We start from the raw sequence: 18,261 nt of genomic DNA on the forward strand, positions 1-18,261 counted from the left end.
ATACGCGTGATTTTAATCGAACGATGTTTTTCACAGGCTACATGTCATTATTACTTCCGACTTGGCAAACTCAATTGGAACCTGCCGGTGAACCTGCAACACAATTGGAACAAAGATTACCCGTTGAATTAGTAAGGCAAGAGAGACTTACTAGGGCCTTTACAGCGAGAGCTCATTGGGAATTATCAACAACTATAACGAGTAATCATTTATTGGCTGTAGTAGCATTAGCCAATACTTTAATGTCCATGAATAATGCAACCTTCGTACCTGAACAGGAACGAAATCGAAAAATGCACAGGTAAAATTTGATTAGTCAAAATATAAGAAAGAAAATATAGTATCTAGAAAATGATTTAGAAAATTAATGATACTTTCAACTTTGCATAGACCTGGTAATAGAGCAACTGTCAATTGGAATAAAGCAGAAGAGGAAAGCGAAGAAATTTATACTGTCCAGCAGGCACAAATCAAACAGGGTTGGTCTCTTTTAGCTACTTTACATTGTGTACTTTTACCAGATAAGGTAACTGTACAAGGTGGAGCAAAAACATTTAAGCGGCCGCAAGTAGAAATGATGGCACGCAGATGGCAACATCAGTGTTTAGAGGTTCGTGTATCAATTTCGTTTACTAGACTTTTGGAATGATTTATTTAATCGTGTTTTTAGATACGAGAAGCGGCTCAAGCTTTGCTACTGGCTGAATTAGGTAGAATGGGTCCAAAAGGTAGAAAAGCTCTCGTCGACAGTTGGTCACAGTATTTGCCAATGTATAGTACTCAGGAACCTATTGCACCACAAATTCAAAACCAAACTCCACCGACGTCGGGTAGCCCGGTTCCAATGAACGAGACTCAAGGAGATGACGAGGATGAAGAAGAAGAGCTGGCCGAAGGTGTGCGAATATTTATAAATCTATCATTTTTCTTTCCGATCCAATTATCGCGATGTTAATGACATTGCAATAACTTCAGAAGTAAGCGTAGCTAGGAAGCCATCGAGCGTAGCGGAATTAAAACGTAAGCAGACTACTGCGGTGGTATTATTGGGCGTAATTGGTGCCGAATTCGGGCAAGATGTCACTACGACTAACCAAAGAAGAGATAGCGAACAAAGGCGGAAAAGTTCGATCGTGGAAGGTTTTGGAATTGGAAATAACAATCTCGCTAGACACACCAGTATGGCTTTGACGCATCTGTTACACGCACCGCATTCTCCTAAATTACCGTTGCACACACCTCTACGAAGAGCTGCCATCGACCTCATTGGTAGAGGTTTTACCGTATGGGAACCTTATCTAGACGTATCCAAGGTGAGATCGTTTTAAAATAAAAGATACTGTTTTCTTTAGTTTACATTTATATCAAGACATTACAATTCAATTGTCATTCTATTAATCTTTTATTCTACAGGTACTTTTAGGGCTTCTTGAGATGTGTTGCGATGCAGATAAGTTGGTACCAAGTATGACGTACGGTCTTCCGCTCACTCCTCAAGCTGACACATGTCGCACGGCGCGTCACGCTTTAACCTTAATAGCTACTGCTAGACCGGCAGCGTTCATTACGACGATGGCACGAGAAGTAGCCAGATTTAACACGGTGCAGCAAAATGCACAAACTTTGAACGTCAATGTAGGGGCAAGCGTGTTGACTAGGGCAAAGCCCGAGATACTCAGAATAGTGGAACAGTTGATTGACAAGATGCAAAGCGAAATGAGTGATCTTTTGGTCGAAGTATGATCGATTTCATTTTATCTTTAATATCAAACGTGGATCGCAGTAATCTTTCGTAAATATTAAATTTCATGTATTTTCAGGTCATGGATATAATATTACATTGTTTGGATCCTGGTCACTTGAAAGCAAAACCATTGTCCGAAGTATTCCCTGCTGTTTGCAGATTCAATCAAGTTCGTATGCGTTCTTGAACTTAGTAGAAAGAAGAGTTCACTTTTGTAATCTAATTCCGTATATTTCAGGTCAGTCATTGTACAGCGACGCGCAGGATAGCAGTAGGCGGCCGGGGCGGACAGTTGGCGCTTTACGAGCTTCGGGGTAACGTCAAATGTCAGACGGTACCCGCTCATCAAGGTCCTGTAACCGCATTAGCATTTTCGCCGGAGGGCAAATTTTTAGTTAGCTATTCCTGTTCTGAAAATAAGCTTTGCTTCTGGCAAGTAAGTAAATGAATATAATATTTTATATGGTATTCGTTACAATAAGCACATAAATAAGTAGAAATGTTAAAAAGAAAATGTTTTCTTTTTTTTTCTTTCTTATTTTTTTAGCAAACAAGCAGTGGTATGTTCGGTCTGGGTAATTCACAAATTCGATGCGTCAAATCGTACAGTACTGCGCCCATCAACGACGTAACGCGACTGAATCCTATGCGTTTAGCTCGACTCGTATGGATAAACAATCGTACGGTCACATTGATGTTAGCCGATGGTTCCGAGACCCGTTTCAACGTCTAAAACTAAATTTAGAAGATTTATTCGTCTTCGTCGTCGGACAAGCATAAAATAGTAACATGGAGTTTGATTAACGATCTGTAGAAACAGAGAGATTAAAAAGAGTGCCACCGCGGTCGTAAATGCGCTTGTTGGTACTTAATAGATCTAACTATTATTCAGATTTAACGAACGATACGACATATGAGATAAATGTGAATGTTTATCTCATAGCAGCAGGATGCGTTATCGTGATAGATTTCTTGAAAATGCGTAAGATATCGACGTTTTTGTTCCTTTACAACTTATTCAAGGTATTGTCTTTTTTCGTTGATGTTTCGCTCGATCTTAATTTGGTGCTCTATTCGATGAATCGTATACGTGTATGTACAAACGCCCAGATTTTTGGGCTTTTTGAAGGAATAGAGAAAACAACCCACCTTCGAAAACAAAATACGCTTCATAAAAGTATAGTTTATTATATCAATAGTAGCGTAATCGTACGTTTCTTTACATCACACACACGTAGTCTTTTATGTAGATAAAAACTCGATCATTTACAGTGTCAGAATAACAGTGGACGTGTAGCATACAGACGATTGGAGCGTCCTTTAATACCGAAGCGCCTATATACGTCGTATATTCTCAGATCAGAAACAAATGAAAACGGTAATATCGTTACCACACGCGTGTATATAATGCATACCAAAAACTACCGCCAAGGGTTTGTATATACACTAGTGCCGAGAGATTTGTACGAAGTTGTAGATCGAAGCCTTCAGCTTCTAATAAGTCGCTTTTAGTTTATTATTTGATTTTTGCGGCTCTTACACGGTTTATTCGATGCTGTACGAAAGAAATAGGCTGTATGTTATTTTTCCGAACTGTTTGTTAAATTCTTTACTGAATTTTGACAGATGTAAACTGTTCGATCGTGCATTCCTTGGTATAAAAGTGGTCAGACAAGAGTAGGCCAAAATCGTTGAAAAGTATTTTATAAGAAAACGCTTTCTTTATGATCACTTATTACATATACACAATCAATTTGATTTTACAGTACTAAGACTTTAGAAAGGAGAAGTAGTATTCGTTTGTTGTTGTTGTTGTTGTTGTTGTATGCATGTTTAGAAAACTACGGCTATCGTTTCTTTCTCGTTTTCTCTCAACGTGTAAACGTTTTTTCTTTTCCATTCATGATAAAACACACCGCATGTTTTGCGTATAGAGTATGGCAAAAATTATATATATATTTACATAGCGTAATTTATTATTGTTATCGTCTCGTGCGAATTGTTTGCACCCTTTGTGCGCCAAAACAACTACATCTAAGGACACGCACGTTCTACGAACGTAGATCATGTACGTAACTCTCCGATAGTAATAGAGTAACTATTTCCGTCAATAGCAACGATAGCAACGTGCTCCCTTTTATCTCAGACGGCCGTTATTATCGTTGTCTTTTTTACAATCAATAATTGGTATTGCACAAAGTATGCTGGACTCTGAACGATTCCTTCGACAAATAGTACGTGCGTGTAATTTATTTATAATAATAATAATAAGAAGAAGAAGAAGAATAAATAACAGTAACGTGGATGAAGTTTGTCAAACGCTAAAGCATTATACTATAAATTGTATTCTTGCTACAGCCGTTTTTTGCTGCGAATATGTCGTCGTGTCGGTAAAAGGAAATTATAATTTTGAGAAGACGATATCGAACTTCGATCGCGCGTCGGCGATGAGATTAAGGCTTCGTATGTGCAAACAAAAGGAAGACAAAACAAAAAAGGAAAAGAAGGGCGGTGAAACATTCGTTTTCGCAGTTCGAACAAGTATTTCTCCTTTGATCGATCATTCGTCGAACGCATTTGTAATCGATGCGATAGGTATGTAAGTAATTAGAAACGACGAAAGTATTTCGTGGTTGAGAAAGGACCGATCGCAAATTAAGAAATATCGTTGTTACTCGATCGATCGTGATCGATCGACTAATCGAGTCGTCTCCTTCTTCGAGGGAACCTTAAAGCTCTCATCGACGAGGATCCAACGCGAGTAGCGAGTAGTATTCGTTTCACGCAGGCGTGTAGACGATCGGTACTCGTGTTCGTAATAGCGGAACAGAGATTGTATTTTCTGCAACGACGTCGAAGAATAAAACAATCGATTCGTTTCGAGAGAGCCTTTATAATAATAATAATAATAATAATAATAATAATAATAATAATAATAATAATAATAATATAATAATAATAATAATAATCATCGCGTGCTATTAGACGCGTGCGATCGTTCCGACAGAACGACTGTGTATATAAGCAAGAAAAGAAAAACAGAAACACCGAAATCAACCTACGCCTAACTGTATCTATGTAATTATTTATGTGTATATTATACTTTATCGTATATCATCGTGCGCGTGAACGCATTCGACTCGTTTCGCGAGAACGATCGTCTTTTCGATCCTCTTCGATCTTCGACGTCTGTGTGGCGTAAAAATGGGAGAAAATTAACTGCAACAATTGTTAATCGTTATGCAATTATTGAATGTATTTAAGTGTATGTAAATCCAAACATAATGCGTTGAAAATGCGATAATATATGCGCTGTAATAACGACGTCTATCATTTTTTCGCGCGCAGACTCCTGATTGGTCGCTTTTCGAACAACGTACTACGTAAGTACACCGACAGGCGGCGCTAAGGTACCGACGAATCCCAATCAAAATGGCGGCAAATGACGGCGCGCAATTCAAGAATACGAGGAATTCGCTATCGTTAGCCGCGTCCTTTGCATCTTTCCCAAGATCCTGTAAGTAACAACATCGTTTTATTGTTTACGCTCTATCGTTACAGCGTTATATCACGTACTAACGCGATTAAGCTCGCGACGGCAATTGAAAGAGGAAACGTTCGCGGTTGGTAGCAGCGAGGGTGGGTAGGTGCAGTCGAGGAACGGTCGAGTCAAAGAGGAGAGAAGAAACGAAAAGAGGAAAAAGAAGAGGAGAGGATGGAAGAGGAGAGGAGAGGCGAGGAAAGTCCAAGGGCACGTATAGCTTACGTACTTGGGCTCCATTATGAGGTGAAGGCATGTCGAAATTATCATACATATTGGTTAGCCTGATGCCGACACGATGATACGCTCGAAGGTTCCGAAACGCCCGATTATTTAAACAAACGCGTACGATAGGATCACGGTAGAGGGTCACACCCACCTACATCGCGACGCGGCCCATCCGGAGCGGAATTTTTTGTCGAGATCGAAGGAGAGGCGAGAGATTTCGAGCGTGGCATCGACTCGAAAATTTACTTTTCAAATCTTAACCTAATCTTCTCGAGGGACGGAGCAACCGATCTCGTCAGGCCGCTGTTCGAATTAACCTAACTTTTTCGAAACGAGTAACACGAGGATCCCGTAGGGACGACGATCCCGTAGGGACGGCGACGAGTAAATCGTTGAAACTCACCCTTGACGCGCCCTTCCTGTGACGCACGAAACCGAAAATTAAATGTCTCGTACGACGATATTACCGCGACGAGAAGCACGCTTTGCTCTCATACATGAATAATAGACGAACCGAGAAGGATAGAAAGCATTCTCCCTCGGAAAGCTTTCCTTTCGTCGCCGCCTCCTTTCCGCATCTTTAACCACGTCGACATTCGTCGTGCGCCCTTTCGAATATCGTAATCGAGCCTCAATAATTAATTCATTAGGACGAATCATCATCATCGGCTTCTCGCGACGACGCGCTTCGCTCCGCGGGGGGGTACGTACGTTGAAAATTGCGACCCGTCTAATCGTCTAATCGTTTAATCGTTTAGCTGCGTTCTCGTATCCCGCAATTCCCACGGAAATGAAAGTAAAGAAGATCCTAAGAAGAAAGGGACGGAATAAAAGCGTTGAAAGAAATCGCGGAAATTCGGGATATCGTCGAGACGACGAAATTAGACGGATGATTGGTAAAGGGAGGAGGGAACAGGGGAAAGGGAGGATACATTCCGTTTGGCGCTACAGTACCGTCTTGATATGCAGACGGCGTATCGCTCGTCGTAGCGGTCGTGGCGGTCGAACCGACCAAAGACTCCTCGGTTGTACTCGCTTACGAAATGATACACGAAATACGAGATGGTCTAGCGGAATAAACGCGATCGCCTACCGCTTACAAGATCGACTCGTAATCGAATTATCGCGCCATTTGTTATTCCTCGTTGATCCTTGCTCCGAACGAAAGCACCGTGAACGACGACCAACACAAGCCATTGACTCCGATCTCTATCGAGCTCTAAAATCGAGAACCATCTCGATATCGTACGTTCGCGCTAAGACTGATACCAACGAAAGTAAGTGTTTCTTTTCGAAGGTATGACATGCCCGATCGATTATGAAATCATTACGAAAGCGGTCCGACAAACGGTGCATTATTTGTTCGATTCGTCTCGAGTTTTGAATCAAATCGCTTTCATAATTATCGTTACAATGGTCGAATCCGGCAACACGAGTATCACTAATCGCTTCTCCATTCGCACACGATCACGATCCCTTTCCGAGGATCTTCCGTGTCGTCGTTCGAAGCGAGTTCTCGATTTTCGCCCGGTCATCGAGTCTCATTTAGAGAGCGAAAGAGGGGCGATCCCAGTTAAAGAGCAAAACCAAGATCGACTGGCCGAGCCTCGAACTCGACGCCCACTCAATACCGCGATCCGATCTAGGTACGAGTCGAACCACGAACCGATCTCTCTCTCTCTCTCTCTTTCTCTCGCTAGTCGAGAGCCTTTCTATCCAGCATCCCTATCGTACCGATCGCTGTCTTTCGAATAACGCTTTACACGCGAGCCAAATCGTTTCGTGTAGGTACACTGATATCTTCGTGAGAAGAACTCGATCATTGATATTTTCTTTCTTTTTCCTTTTTCTTTTTTTCATTGGATCGTGATAAGAAAGAAAAAAGAAACGATGTAATTTTCTAAGAAAAGGAATTTCTTCAACGACGGGAGATAGATCGTTTCGTAGGAATCGTTTACGATACAACGCGATTCCCTTTCCCATTTCTTCTCTTTGAAGGAAAGAAAGTTGGAAACTATATGGACTTAGAAATAGGAGAAAACGTGCGATGCTGACTCGAAGGCGAACTCTCGCGTCTCCACCCACGCGGTCCCCGTTTACAGCTGCAGGCGAATCGACCAGACTGGACCCTCTTTCTTTCTTCCTTCCTTCTTTGCTCCTGGACCGCGCTCATCGGCTGCTTCCACGGTGGGTCGATTTTTCGGTCGTAGAAACGATAAAAAACAGTCCAGTCAGCAGGGCGTGTACCATCGATGCCACGGCAAGGGTTTCCTTCATTTACTCTACGATCGCTTTCGTTGCTTTCCTCCTTTCTTCCAACGTTTCGATAATCGTATCGTTTCCTTCGAACGAATCCAAATAATCGACAACTCCTCGGAGTTTGCGACTTTCGTCACCGATGTAAATTTGTCCAACCGTTCGTATCATCTCTCCTATCATCTTATTCTCGAAGTTTACTAGACCTCTCTTCTAGGATCCAGAGACCTTTATTGCGGATCGTGCCCTGCTCCAAAGGGTTAATCCGATCAACGCTTACGACGCAACTTTCGACGAATCAAAGTCCATAGAAAATTCTGCGAGCTGTGTGTCTTCTAGTTGGCCGTGCGCTACCACGAAGGGGAGGTTCCTTTGCGACCTTTGCGAATCCTCTCCTCCTTCGCTCCGATATCGTAATTCTCTCATCGACCTCGAAAACTCGTCGCGGATGACGACTTTGAAATGTTCCGGAGTAGCTATTTTGTAAACGAAAGATTAGACAACGCGTCTTCTTCGAGGCGAAATATGAATTCGTCGATTACCGATTAATCGAGGAAGAAAAAGAGAGAGACTCCTCTTCGAAAAGTTCTTTAACAAGTTCTTCGAATTTGAGTCGATTTCACTCGGGGTGGAGAGGAAAGGGGTGAGAAGGTGAACGAGGGAAGAGGGGCTGCGCCGAAGAGGTTGCTTGCTGGTTCGTTGCCGGTAGCCGAGATATCAGTATCAACGCGGTGTAATCAGCGAACCACGCCCATTGGCACGATGCTCGCTCCGTTCCGCCCACTACGGCAATTACACCCTCGAGTCACCCACTGGAGGGGAACATTAAACTCTCCTCGCCTCCCCGCTCCCGTCCTCTTCTCGACTCTTCCCGTCTCGCTCTTTTCTACTTTAGAAATATCCCTTTTCTCCCTTTCCTCTCATCTTTCTTTTTCTTTTCACGTTCGTTGCCAGAGACAGATCTTCGGGTGAATCGTCCGCGCGTTAGATGCACTTCCGGATGCATCCTCCGATTCTTTGCAACCGATCAGATTTATCGCGATAAGAATCCATGTAATTTCTTTTAATCGATCCGACTAGATGGAATCGACGAAGGGGAGTATTCTCGAAGCCCTGTTTCCCACAGTCCTTTGCTGCGCAGTCAAGGACCGAGGATGATTTTCCCATTTTCAGCCGAAAGGGCCGTGAAATCTGCCAGAGAAATCGTGATTCGAGAGAGCGCAACGAATCGTCTTAGAGCACGCGTCCTGTAACTTCGCGTCGTTAGATGCAACACGCGTACTTACCTCCTGTCGTACGTACTTCGAAAATCGTTTCCGTGGATATTCCCTCGATCGACGCTGACGTATCGACAAACGTCTTTCACGGCCGCGCGTTGAAGTCACTCTTTACTTTCGCGTGCGATCGTTCGATCTTCGAATTCGTGGTCCGTTTCCGATTCGTGCTCGTCTCCCAGATCCCTTTATTTCTTTCATACGGTCGATGATAAATTCGGCTCTTCCGTTTCGAGCACCCTCCTTTGAGTTTTGCGCGCATAATTGTTCAGGAAACGTTAGCGGTAAATGGATTCAAAGGGAAATGCCCTTCCGGAAGTTTCATCTTCGAGGAGACGAGAAATCGATTCGGACGATTAGTCGAACTAACTACTTTATCAATACTTTCATTTATTCGTTCTACGTAATAAATGGGACATTAAATTATTGAAAAATCCATTAGCACGAAATTAACAAAGTTACGATAAGCGACGACGTAGAAAAGTCGAGGCAAGAAAGGTGAATCTTTATTTCGTTGTTTATTATTTTGAAGGTTCACGAAGAATCTTTCCATCCCTTTAGTGTTCTCTCATCGACCGCGCGATACGACAGAACGACGGTGGTACGTCGTCTACGTCGTACGTTACGCTCGAGGGGAGCCGCTTCTCTCTGTCCTCCGGTAGGCGTGGCGGAATCGGGAGATGATTTATCCCTTGCGAAGCGGTAACTGCCGAGATCGTCGACTAAACGACCGCGGTCCTTCGTGTATTAACCGTAATGCACTCTGCCTCGCCATTGTGTACACTCTATACCGCTATACCTACTACACATTTTGCTAGGAACAACTTTGGACTTCTTTCTTGGACCAGCTCTCTTTCTCCCTCTCTGATCCTTATGTTCCATTTTTCTCTTTTCGACTTCTCTCTCTCTCTCTCTCTCTCTCTCTCTCTCTCTGTCGCAAAACCATTCTCCGTTCTTTGTAACAACCTACCCTAAACGAACCATGAATCGTTCCAAATGTGTTCTTGCGCAAGTCAAAAACTTTAGTCCTTCGTTGTTTCGTAAATCCGATTGTTTCGTCCTCAAAAAGTTATATCCGAAATTAGCCAGGCATTAAGTCGAATTAGCAGGCTTAAAGAAACGGGCCGACCCTATACCCCTGCGATACGTACACCTATATCTATGAACGTGAGAGAGAAAGAAATGGTTTTTGTGTCACTTTAGCTTCGAGACGGCATATGGGGTCACGCCCACGAGGTGCTGTTCGACCGACGAATTTTCCCGTTGCGTCCCTCTTTCAAAAGCGGCCTTAGCACGCGCCGCAGCCTGCGAAAATGCGGCCCGCCTGCGGTGTATCCCGGTAATTTCCAGCGACGAGGTGATCCCGTGGGAGCCTGCGTTTAACCTTCGACTTTGGAAACTCGACAAAAGGCAAACGCTAGCAGGCTAACACAGACTCGATTTGTCAAAACATTCTTTCGTGGATATTGCGCTTTTCGTTCGACCGAATAATAGCGAGTTACTCCTAACTCGTTTATTTTTAGGGGACGGTGAGAAAGTTATTTCGATCTCTCTGGAGGAATTAAAACGGTATTTAAAGATCGTTGGAAAATGAATATAGGACGAGTCGACGATTAACGAGGAAAACGATAAAATCGATAAACAGAACGCTTCATTCTCCCAACGATTCTTTCATGAATTTTTCTTTCGAGTCTCTTCGCAAGCGAAAAAGTCGGGAAAAATAAGATGAACGCATACACGTACATCGTATGATATTCGCACATTTTTATTGCTCTCATTGATACATACGCAAAGTATGCGCTATATGTGTGTGTGTCTATATATACGTGTGTGCACATATATACATACATATATATATGTATGTATGTACACACATATATATATGCATACATATATATACGTAGGAGAGAACGCTGTCGCAACGTTCTACGAGACACCGGTATAATACAGCTGCGATAATCACACGACAAATCGATACAATATCACCGTAACAGAGTAGAGCGCGATAGGGTAAAACCGTGCCTAACGTAAATTATCTATAATATGCATGACCGATGTATATACAATACGATCCTAGAGATACGCGCGTTCCTATTTACAGCTCTCGATTCTTATGTCTATTTACCGTCGCGGCTACCGTCGCGGCTACCGTCGCGTTCGCTCTTTTTATTCCTTCGCTCTTACGCTTTGCACGTGTCTTTTTCTTATCCAGTTAGTAGCGCCGGGTGCAATGACTCTTCTCTTTAAACCCCGAGAAGGGGTTTTCCGTTGAGGAAAAGACGCGAGGAATATCGAAAAAAGAAAGAGAAGAGAAATAAAGAAAGAAAAAGAAAAGACTCCATTTCAGAGTCACGGTAGTAGGTAGGCAATTATCGCGTCGAAGGGAATGTATATGTAACAACGTTATCCTGATAAAAAGTAAAAGAAGATAAGCGATAGCGATCGCGATTCGAGCGTTCACTACCTTCCGGCCGAATTGAGTCCATCCCGATGAGCTGGCACGCTGAAGGCCCTTAATCCGACGCCTACGCCGATCCCAACGCCTACGGCCAAAGGTGAACTTTGCAATTGACTGGGTAAATTCATCGAAGAGCTCACCAAACCCATAGCGTCGGAAACGAGAATCGAGGAGGACGAAGTCGCACCAACTTCGTTCACCGTCGCCCCTGCTCCTGTCGTAGACGTTGCAGTCGTCGTCGTCGTCGTCGTCGTAGTCGTTCTTATGCGCGCCGGTCTCGCACATTTTTCCAAATGATGATGGTGCGATCTCACGGCCAATCGACTCACGTGAACCGGTATCGGTACGACGATTCTCGTACCGTTCCCGGTATGTTGTCCGGTACTTCCACCGTGACGGCCACCGGCTGCACCCGAGCTCGACATCGACGAAGCGTTCGAGCCGATTCCTCCGTTTCCATTGAGTCCAGCCTTGACTCTCTTCCACTTTGCTCGACGATTTTGAAACCAGATCTTGACCTGGACCTCGGAAAGCTTAAGGGCGTGCGCTATGTGCGATCTCTCCGTCAAACTGAGATACTTTTTAGCGTGGAACTCCCGTTCGAGCTCGAGAAGTTGCTCCGACGTGAAGGCAGTCCGTCTACGACGAGCTTTGTTTCCGGACGACGAGTTCGACGACGAATTTCCACGAGCGCTTTCGTGAGCTTGTCCGTTGGGAGAGCAATTGCTTCTGGTACCGTTGACGGAGCCGTCGGTAGCGTCGAGTCCTTCGCCAGTACCGCTCGTTCCTCCGCCTTCGTCTTCGCTCTCGGCGGAGGCTCGTCCGTTTTCTGATCCTGAAAGAAGGAATAGGGGAAAAAAAAATATAATGTCACGTAGTATAAATTCGTATCTTAGATTTTCCACCGTCCACGTATGCATTACTCTCGTTAATAGCTACGTTTACCGGCGCTCGATTGTTCGTCGTAATTTGATCAAGCGTCGTAGAACACGTTATGCGAATTCTCGAAAGGCCGTGTGCTATTAAGTAATTACGTCATTATGTTATAGCCAACTGCCGCTAGCGAGCGAACGAGTGATTATAGTTAGGTCCGATCGACCACGTTCCAAGGTTTTTTCTTCTTCTTCTTTCTATTTCGTTTCTCCCCGTGTCCACGAGTCTCCCTTCTTTCACGCGGACCTTATTGTTAGGTGTTACTCCCGGAGCTTCCGATCAGAGTGCAAGAAGAACTCGCACGATTTCTTTTTTCTTTTCCTTGTTTTCGAAGCCGTAACGTCATCGCGACCGGTCGAAGCGATCGAGCAAGAGTTTGATGCACCCGAGTCGGCCTTCATTTATTCAAAGACTTTCGATTGAATCGGGGCAAAACGCTTCCGCGAGAGAGCTCGCTCGGTTGTTCTTCGCTCTGTACGAGCTCGTGTATCGGCCCGGACGGCAAGTTTTCTCGGCACATCTGTTCGGGCGCTGTCCCCTGACAGTCTTTACACTTGAAGAGAAAATCGAATCGATCGATTCCCCTCTTCTAGACGAGGATATTGCGTCTTCATTCCTTTCGTCTTTCGAGCAACTTGGTCGAGTCGACTGTGTGCATCTTTCGATTCTTATGCCTATGCGCGAGTGTACGATACGAGTAGCAATAAAATGTTTAACGGACTCTTTGCAGGAAGACGGTAAGCTCGTGCGAGTCGCTGAAAAATTAAAAGGACTTGATACTTCTACGAACACCGCGTGCTTCTAAAGCGATGAGAATTGAGAGAAAAGACACGACTTATGTACTCTCTATCTAGCTTATTCTTATCGCAAAGATTACTCAAATGCGCGAGTATTTCCAGGAAACGGTTAAAGCTATTTGGGTGAAAAGCACGCTTGGAATCTGGATACGTCGGACTTTGCAAAGCAAATCCTCTCTCTATCTCTCTTTCCCTCTCATTGAAGCATACTGGCGCATACGTCGCGACGAACACGTTCTCAACAGGGTGCCGTCTACTAAGTGAAACGCTGGCGATACGCCAAATCGCGTTTCGATCCCACTTCGTCGATCGTTTTTCATTGAAACTTTGCGCGGCTCTCTCTCTCTCTCTCTCTCTCATTCTTTCAAAGTTCCAGATTATATACTCTCGTCTCTTCTTCCTTAAAGATCGAGTTACTACAGTTGTTCGATTCGATTTCTTTTTTCTTTTTTTTTTTTCTTTTTTTGAGTTAAATGAACTCTTTGTATAGTTCTTAGTGATAATAATAATCGTCGGAAGGAGTCGATCAATAAAAAGTTACACAGTCGTGTCTCGATGAACTTATTAAGAACTGTCGATGTAATAATTTCATATATCGTTTTAGATCAACTGAATCGAGTGATGCTCGGAAGTTACCAAGCGGAAACGATCAAATTGAACCATGAATTATTTTGCTATTCTAAATCGCGAGGATGATTAAATTCTTGAGAGTGACCTATCTCGACGAGGATAACGCGAGAATATTATTGGACATTTTTAATGAGTATACTTTTGTAGAGCGAGGTGTCTATCGATCGAGTCAATTCGCGATCCTGGTCATCGGGAGGGTAGCACACGTTTTTTTTGCCTCAAACATAGTCGAATCTCGCCGACGGATCCTCCCATATCGTGTCGTTCGAGATGCAGGGTCCACGGTGGGCAATGAATAAGGAAAAGTCGTTGCGTCGTTTGGAAACTGCGATAAAAGCGAAAAAGTTAGGGTCTTCCTCGTGAACGTCGGTACGATAGGAGATGGAGCAGGAGGTGGAGGAGGAGAATGTTTGGCCCGACCACCGGCCACGAATCGAATAGAGAGAGAAAGAGAGAGAGAGAGAGAGAGAGAGAGAGAAAGAAAGAGTGAGCATCCCTACGATTCGAGAGTTATCTTAGAACGGAGATGGATCTTTTTTGAGAAGGCGAGTCACAGAATGATAATAATAATATCGAATGATTGGATCGCGTTAAATGACTCGATCGAGCGATAAGTCGATATAGATGCATGTAGAATACCTCTCTCCTTTTTCTCTTTTATTAGTTACATCTTCGGTTTAATAGATACATAAGGACTTTGCGACACGAAGTACCACCGTGACCTCGTTCGAGAATAATTTCGTCGCGATCGACGCAGAGATGCCCGATATAGCGCGACGCGCGGTCGATCAGCAAAACGACAGAGAGAAAGAGAGAGAGAGAGAGAGAGAGAGAGAGAGAGAGAGAGAGAGAGACACCGGAAGCAATTATCGGGATCGTCGAAGGAAGTCGCGTGCGCAAGACGACGCAGAGGGTATTTCTGGATGCGACATGAAATTTCAATCGGGTTTATTAACGGTCGGCCAGGCAGTTTGTCGCCTGACGTTGCTTCTTCGTTGTATAAGAGACAAGGAGAAGAAGGGAAGAAGGGGATGTAGTTTGGATCGATATATAAACCGAGACGCGGTGCACACACGGTTTCCTTTGTATTGGTGATTTCATTAAGTCTTCTCGTTCCACAAATTAGCGAGAATAATTGCTCCACGATAATCGATTTCTCGTCTTCGTATTTCGTCGCGAATCATTATCGCTTTTCGTTGTCGTAGTCTCGACCGTTGAATGAATCGAATAATAGCCATCGATGATCAATGAAAATCTCGTAATGATCTTTTACATCGTCGGTAAATTTAGTGATACTATACGTAAGTAAGTAAGAAGTAAGTACCTACTTCTCAATAAGATTCAACGTTTTCAAATCGCTTCTTTTTTTTCTTTTTCTTTTTTTTTTATGTCCAAGAGAGTTTCATGTTTCATTATTCATCGATAATCCCTTCTTTAATTCATACATTGTTTGCGTTTGAAAGCCGCATCGAATGAATAACTCTCTCGACGCTCCGTCGAGCACTCCGTGTTCATAATATTGATCGACGACGATCCCGTATCCCGTTCTTTATCAAATTGTTTTCTAATCGAATCGTCGCTAATTGTAAGCGAGATACGGGACCATTGCCTAATCGACGAATTCAACATTTTTTCTTTCTTCCTTTTCTTTTTTCACATAATTATTTTCATTCCGAGGAAAAAGAACCGGCGGCGAAGAGATTTCATTGGCATCGTGCTCTTTAGCGCGTACCTCGTCTTTAATTATTCGAGCGTGTTACAAATATCAAATACTTTCCCCGAATTTTCCAAGCTCGCATACGTGATTACCGATCGATTACCACCATGCATAATTGCATTCGTCGTCTTCCACGTCAGCGTCGTTGTAAATCTCTAATGAGCTATTCCAAAAAAATCGTCCGTCTTGCATACCAAAAAAATCTCTTTTCCCTCTCGTTTATTTGAAACAAAAGTACAATGTAAATGTTAGACTACGTGCGAGGGATAGGTCGCAGAAAATTTAAAGGGTATCATCGTGCGCGCGGGTTCGCGAGAATCCATGTAGTCTCATTTTTGGAAAACAGTTTTGGCAACGAGACAGTCGTCGTCATTACCGTCGTCGCGAACGCAAGACTTCGGCACGGTGTGTCATAAATGACCGATGACAGATTCCCCGAAGCCATTTCGTCGTGCATACAAAATTGATTCGGTCGGCGGTACATCAATAAAAAGTGACCGGCCACGAATAAAAGCGCGCGGCTACCGTCGATCGTCCATTCGGCCCACTACCTTCGGAAATACGTGATCGGTGATCCTTCGCGGTCTTTTGTGAGTTTCGACTTTCGAACCTTCTATTTCTCCGATCTCTCCCATCTACGTCTAGGAATTTTCATTATTCTTATTTTCCGAGAATCAGTCTCTCGTCGAATTATTTCGATACGACGTCGGAAACTTTGGCCTTCCTAAACCATCATCGACACTTTCCGATATTTTTCAACGATAATTACATTCGATCGACAAATCGTAAAATTCTGTTTTTTATCCGAATCGCTAAATTTTATCGCTAAATTTCATCGATAAATTTCACTGCTGAATTTTAGCCGCGAGGACGTAAGATTTGGGTCACGGTTCTATTCGAGTCAGCGAATGATTTTTTTATCAAGATAAAGAGAGACCCGTCTTACGCTCTATTCAAGACTTTTCACTTAATAATCGGTTCATAGATATGCCGATCATTAAATATCGTCTTCGTTGATTATGACGAATTACTAGAATCCGTGCAATTCAAGAATATTACAAAGTATTTTTATTCGCGCGAATTAAAATTTTTACCGACTTATATGAATTCGAAATTGTATAAAATTGATATGAAGCTTTTTTAGGAGGTCTCTTCTTTGGATTTACGTAATGGTAGGGAAAAAAAAAATGAAAGGGGCGGAAAAAAGTCGCGATGGGACGAGATGACGACGATCGAAAAAGAGGGAAGAGAGAGACACGCTCCTCCCTCACGTCTGATTTCGCGAAACGCGAGAAATCGCATCGGATTAACGAGCGTTTACGAATTCCATCAACGTTCACCCACGATGCGGTACCCTACGATCGAACCGACCGGCAAAGGAACGAGATACACGGTAGCGCGCATAAATTATTTTATGGAGAAGGCTCTGTAGCTTGCGTGCGAGTATACGTACGCAGACACGCGTGTAATGGCTACGGTACACGTTGGATCCTGGTCGAATTTCAAGCGACTTTCCACGAAATCGAAGACGAACGGCAATTTCCATTTTTAATACTTTCTTCGAATCGTTTCTTTCCTCGAATCGCCAAAGTTGAAAGATTTCGTTAAAGTTTCGAAAAGACTCACCTAGTCTCGATTTGGAGAGATCGTGAACGGGAGAGGGCGGTGAGTCGATGCTACCTTCGTCGTCGCTGTCCGTGAAACTGGTAGATCCGCGCTGACTTATAGACCGGTGGAAGGTGTTAGGATAAGCCGCACCCTGGAGATGATTCGAACCGGCTCCCAGATGATGAGCTAATCTATTCTGGTGCAGATCCTGATGAGAAGGATAACTGACCGAGGAATGTGGCGGTAGCATTGGGACGCCGGAAGCACCGCCGCCGCCGCCGCCGCCACCGCCATACATTCGCATAGGTAGCCAAGCCCCGTACAAACTCAACGGTACACCGAAACCTAAAATCAATGATTCCTTCGCTTTGCAATCCTTATTTAATGTTTTAAAAGTTTGAGACTCGAGACCAACCTGATGGCAAAGCAGTAGCAGCCGCAGCCGTCGCAAGATAATGCCGTTGATAAAGATATTCTCTTTCCCTTTCGTTCCCTTCTTCGTTTCCATTGGTCTTGTCGTTCTTCGACATGCCGATGTCACCGGTACAATTCCCTCTGGCACCCGTGCAACTTCCTATGAGACTCTCGATGGTAAACGGTTTTGGCGTTGGACGTCGAGCGATCTTCGATTCGGCGATCGACGTTTCCAACTCGTCGCTCGCCGACCCAACGTCCAATTCCGTTTCTTCGACATTCGAATCCGCGTCCATGTTCGATCAAAGATCTTTTAATCTTCTTCACCGAAAATGCATCGTCCGACTTATCGAACGAACGTCATTTCGATTAGCGTCCAAAGGATTCTCGATTTCTCTTCAAGAATCACGAATATCGATGGTTGAATAAATCCATGGATTCGTCGAACGTACTTTGCACAATCCGTACCCTTCTTGCTTCTATTTCTCACGGATTTCAACACAGAACTTTGAAGCTCTTGTCCTCATTCTGACACGTGTTAATTCATCGGATCTCTCGATCACATGGATGGATATTTACACAGAGAGAGAGAGAGAGAGGGAGGGAGAGAGGGAGAGACAGACGGAGAGAGAAAGAGAGCGAAAGAGAGAGAGAGAGAGAG

At 43.7% G+C, this 18,261-nt stretch overlaps 2 protein-coding genes across 11 annotated transcripts in view; one reads left to right on the forward strand and one right to left on the reverse strand.

Moving 5' to 3' along the window:
- The window catches only part of LOC122635244 (WD repeat-containing protein 7), a 21,068-nt gene extending 9,311 nt beyond the window's left edge, over positions 1–11,757 (forward strand). For 8 of the 10 annotated variants that reach the window (XM_043825212.1, XM_043825221.1, XM_043825222.1 and 5 more), the window contains 8 exons: positions 37–301; positions 391–610; positions 671–896; positions 976–1,313; positions 1,414–1,737; positions 1,821–1,913; positions 1,983–2,180; positions 2,292–5,068. In XM_043825212.1, coding sequence (XP_043681147.1) covers positions 37–301; positions 391–610; positions 671–896; positions 976–1,313; positions 1,414–1,737; positions 1,821–1,913; positions 1,983–2,180; positions 2,292–2,477 — 1,850 coding nt within the window. In that variant the 3' untranslated portion in view covers positions 2,478–5,068. Of the gene's footprint in view, positions 1–36; positions 302–390; positions 611–670; positions 897–975; positions 1,314–1,413; positions 1,738–1,820; positions 1,914–1,982; positions 2,181–2,291; positions 5,069–11,724 lie in introns of those variants that run through there. The other 2 variants (XM_043825213.1, XM_043825216.1) reach the window with 2 other exon arrangements.
- On the reverse strand, positions 10,805–18,261 carry LOC122635256 (homeobox protein unplugged-like). Its single transcript, XM_043825249.1, has 3 exons — positions 17,602–18,261; positions 17,205–17,531; positions 10,805–12,336 (listed from the first exon to the last, which is right to left on the reverse strand). The coding sequence occupies exons 1-3, from the start codon at positions 17,894–17,896 to the stop codon at positions 11,504–11,506; spliced, it is 1,455 nt and encodes a 484-aa protein (XP_043681184.1). The 5' UTR covers positions 17,897–18,261; the 3' UTR covers positions 10,805–11,503.

The sequence above is a fragment of the Vespula pensylvanica genome, chromosome 17 (assembly GCF_014466175.1).
Source record: "Vespula pensylvanica isolate Volc-1 chromosome 17, ASM1446617v1, whole genome shotgun sequence".
NCBI classification, from domain to species: Eukaryota; Metazoa; Arthropoda; class Insecta; order Hymenoptera; family Vespidae; genus Vespula; species Vespula pensylvanica.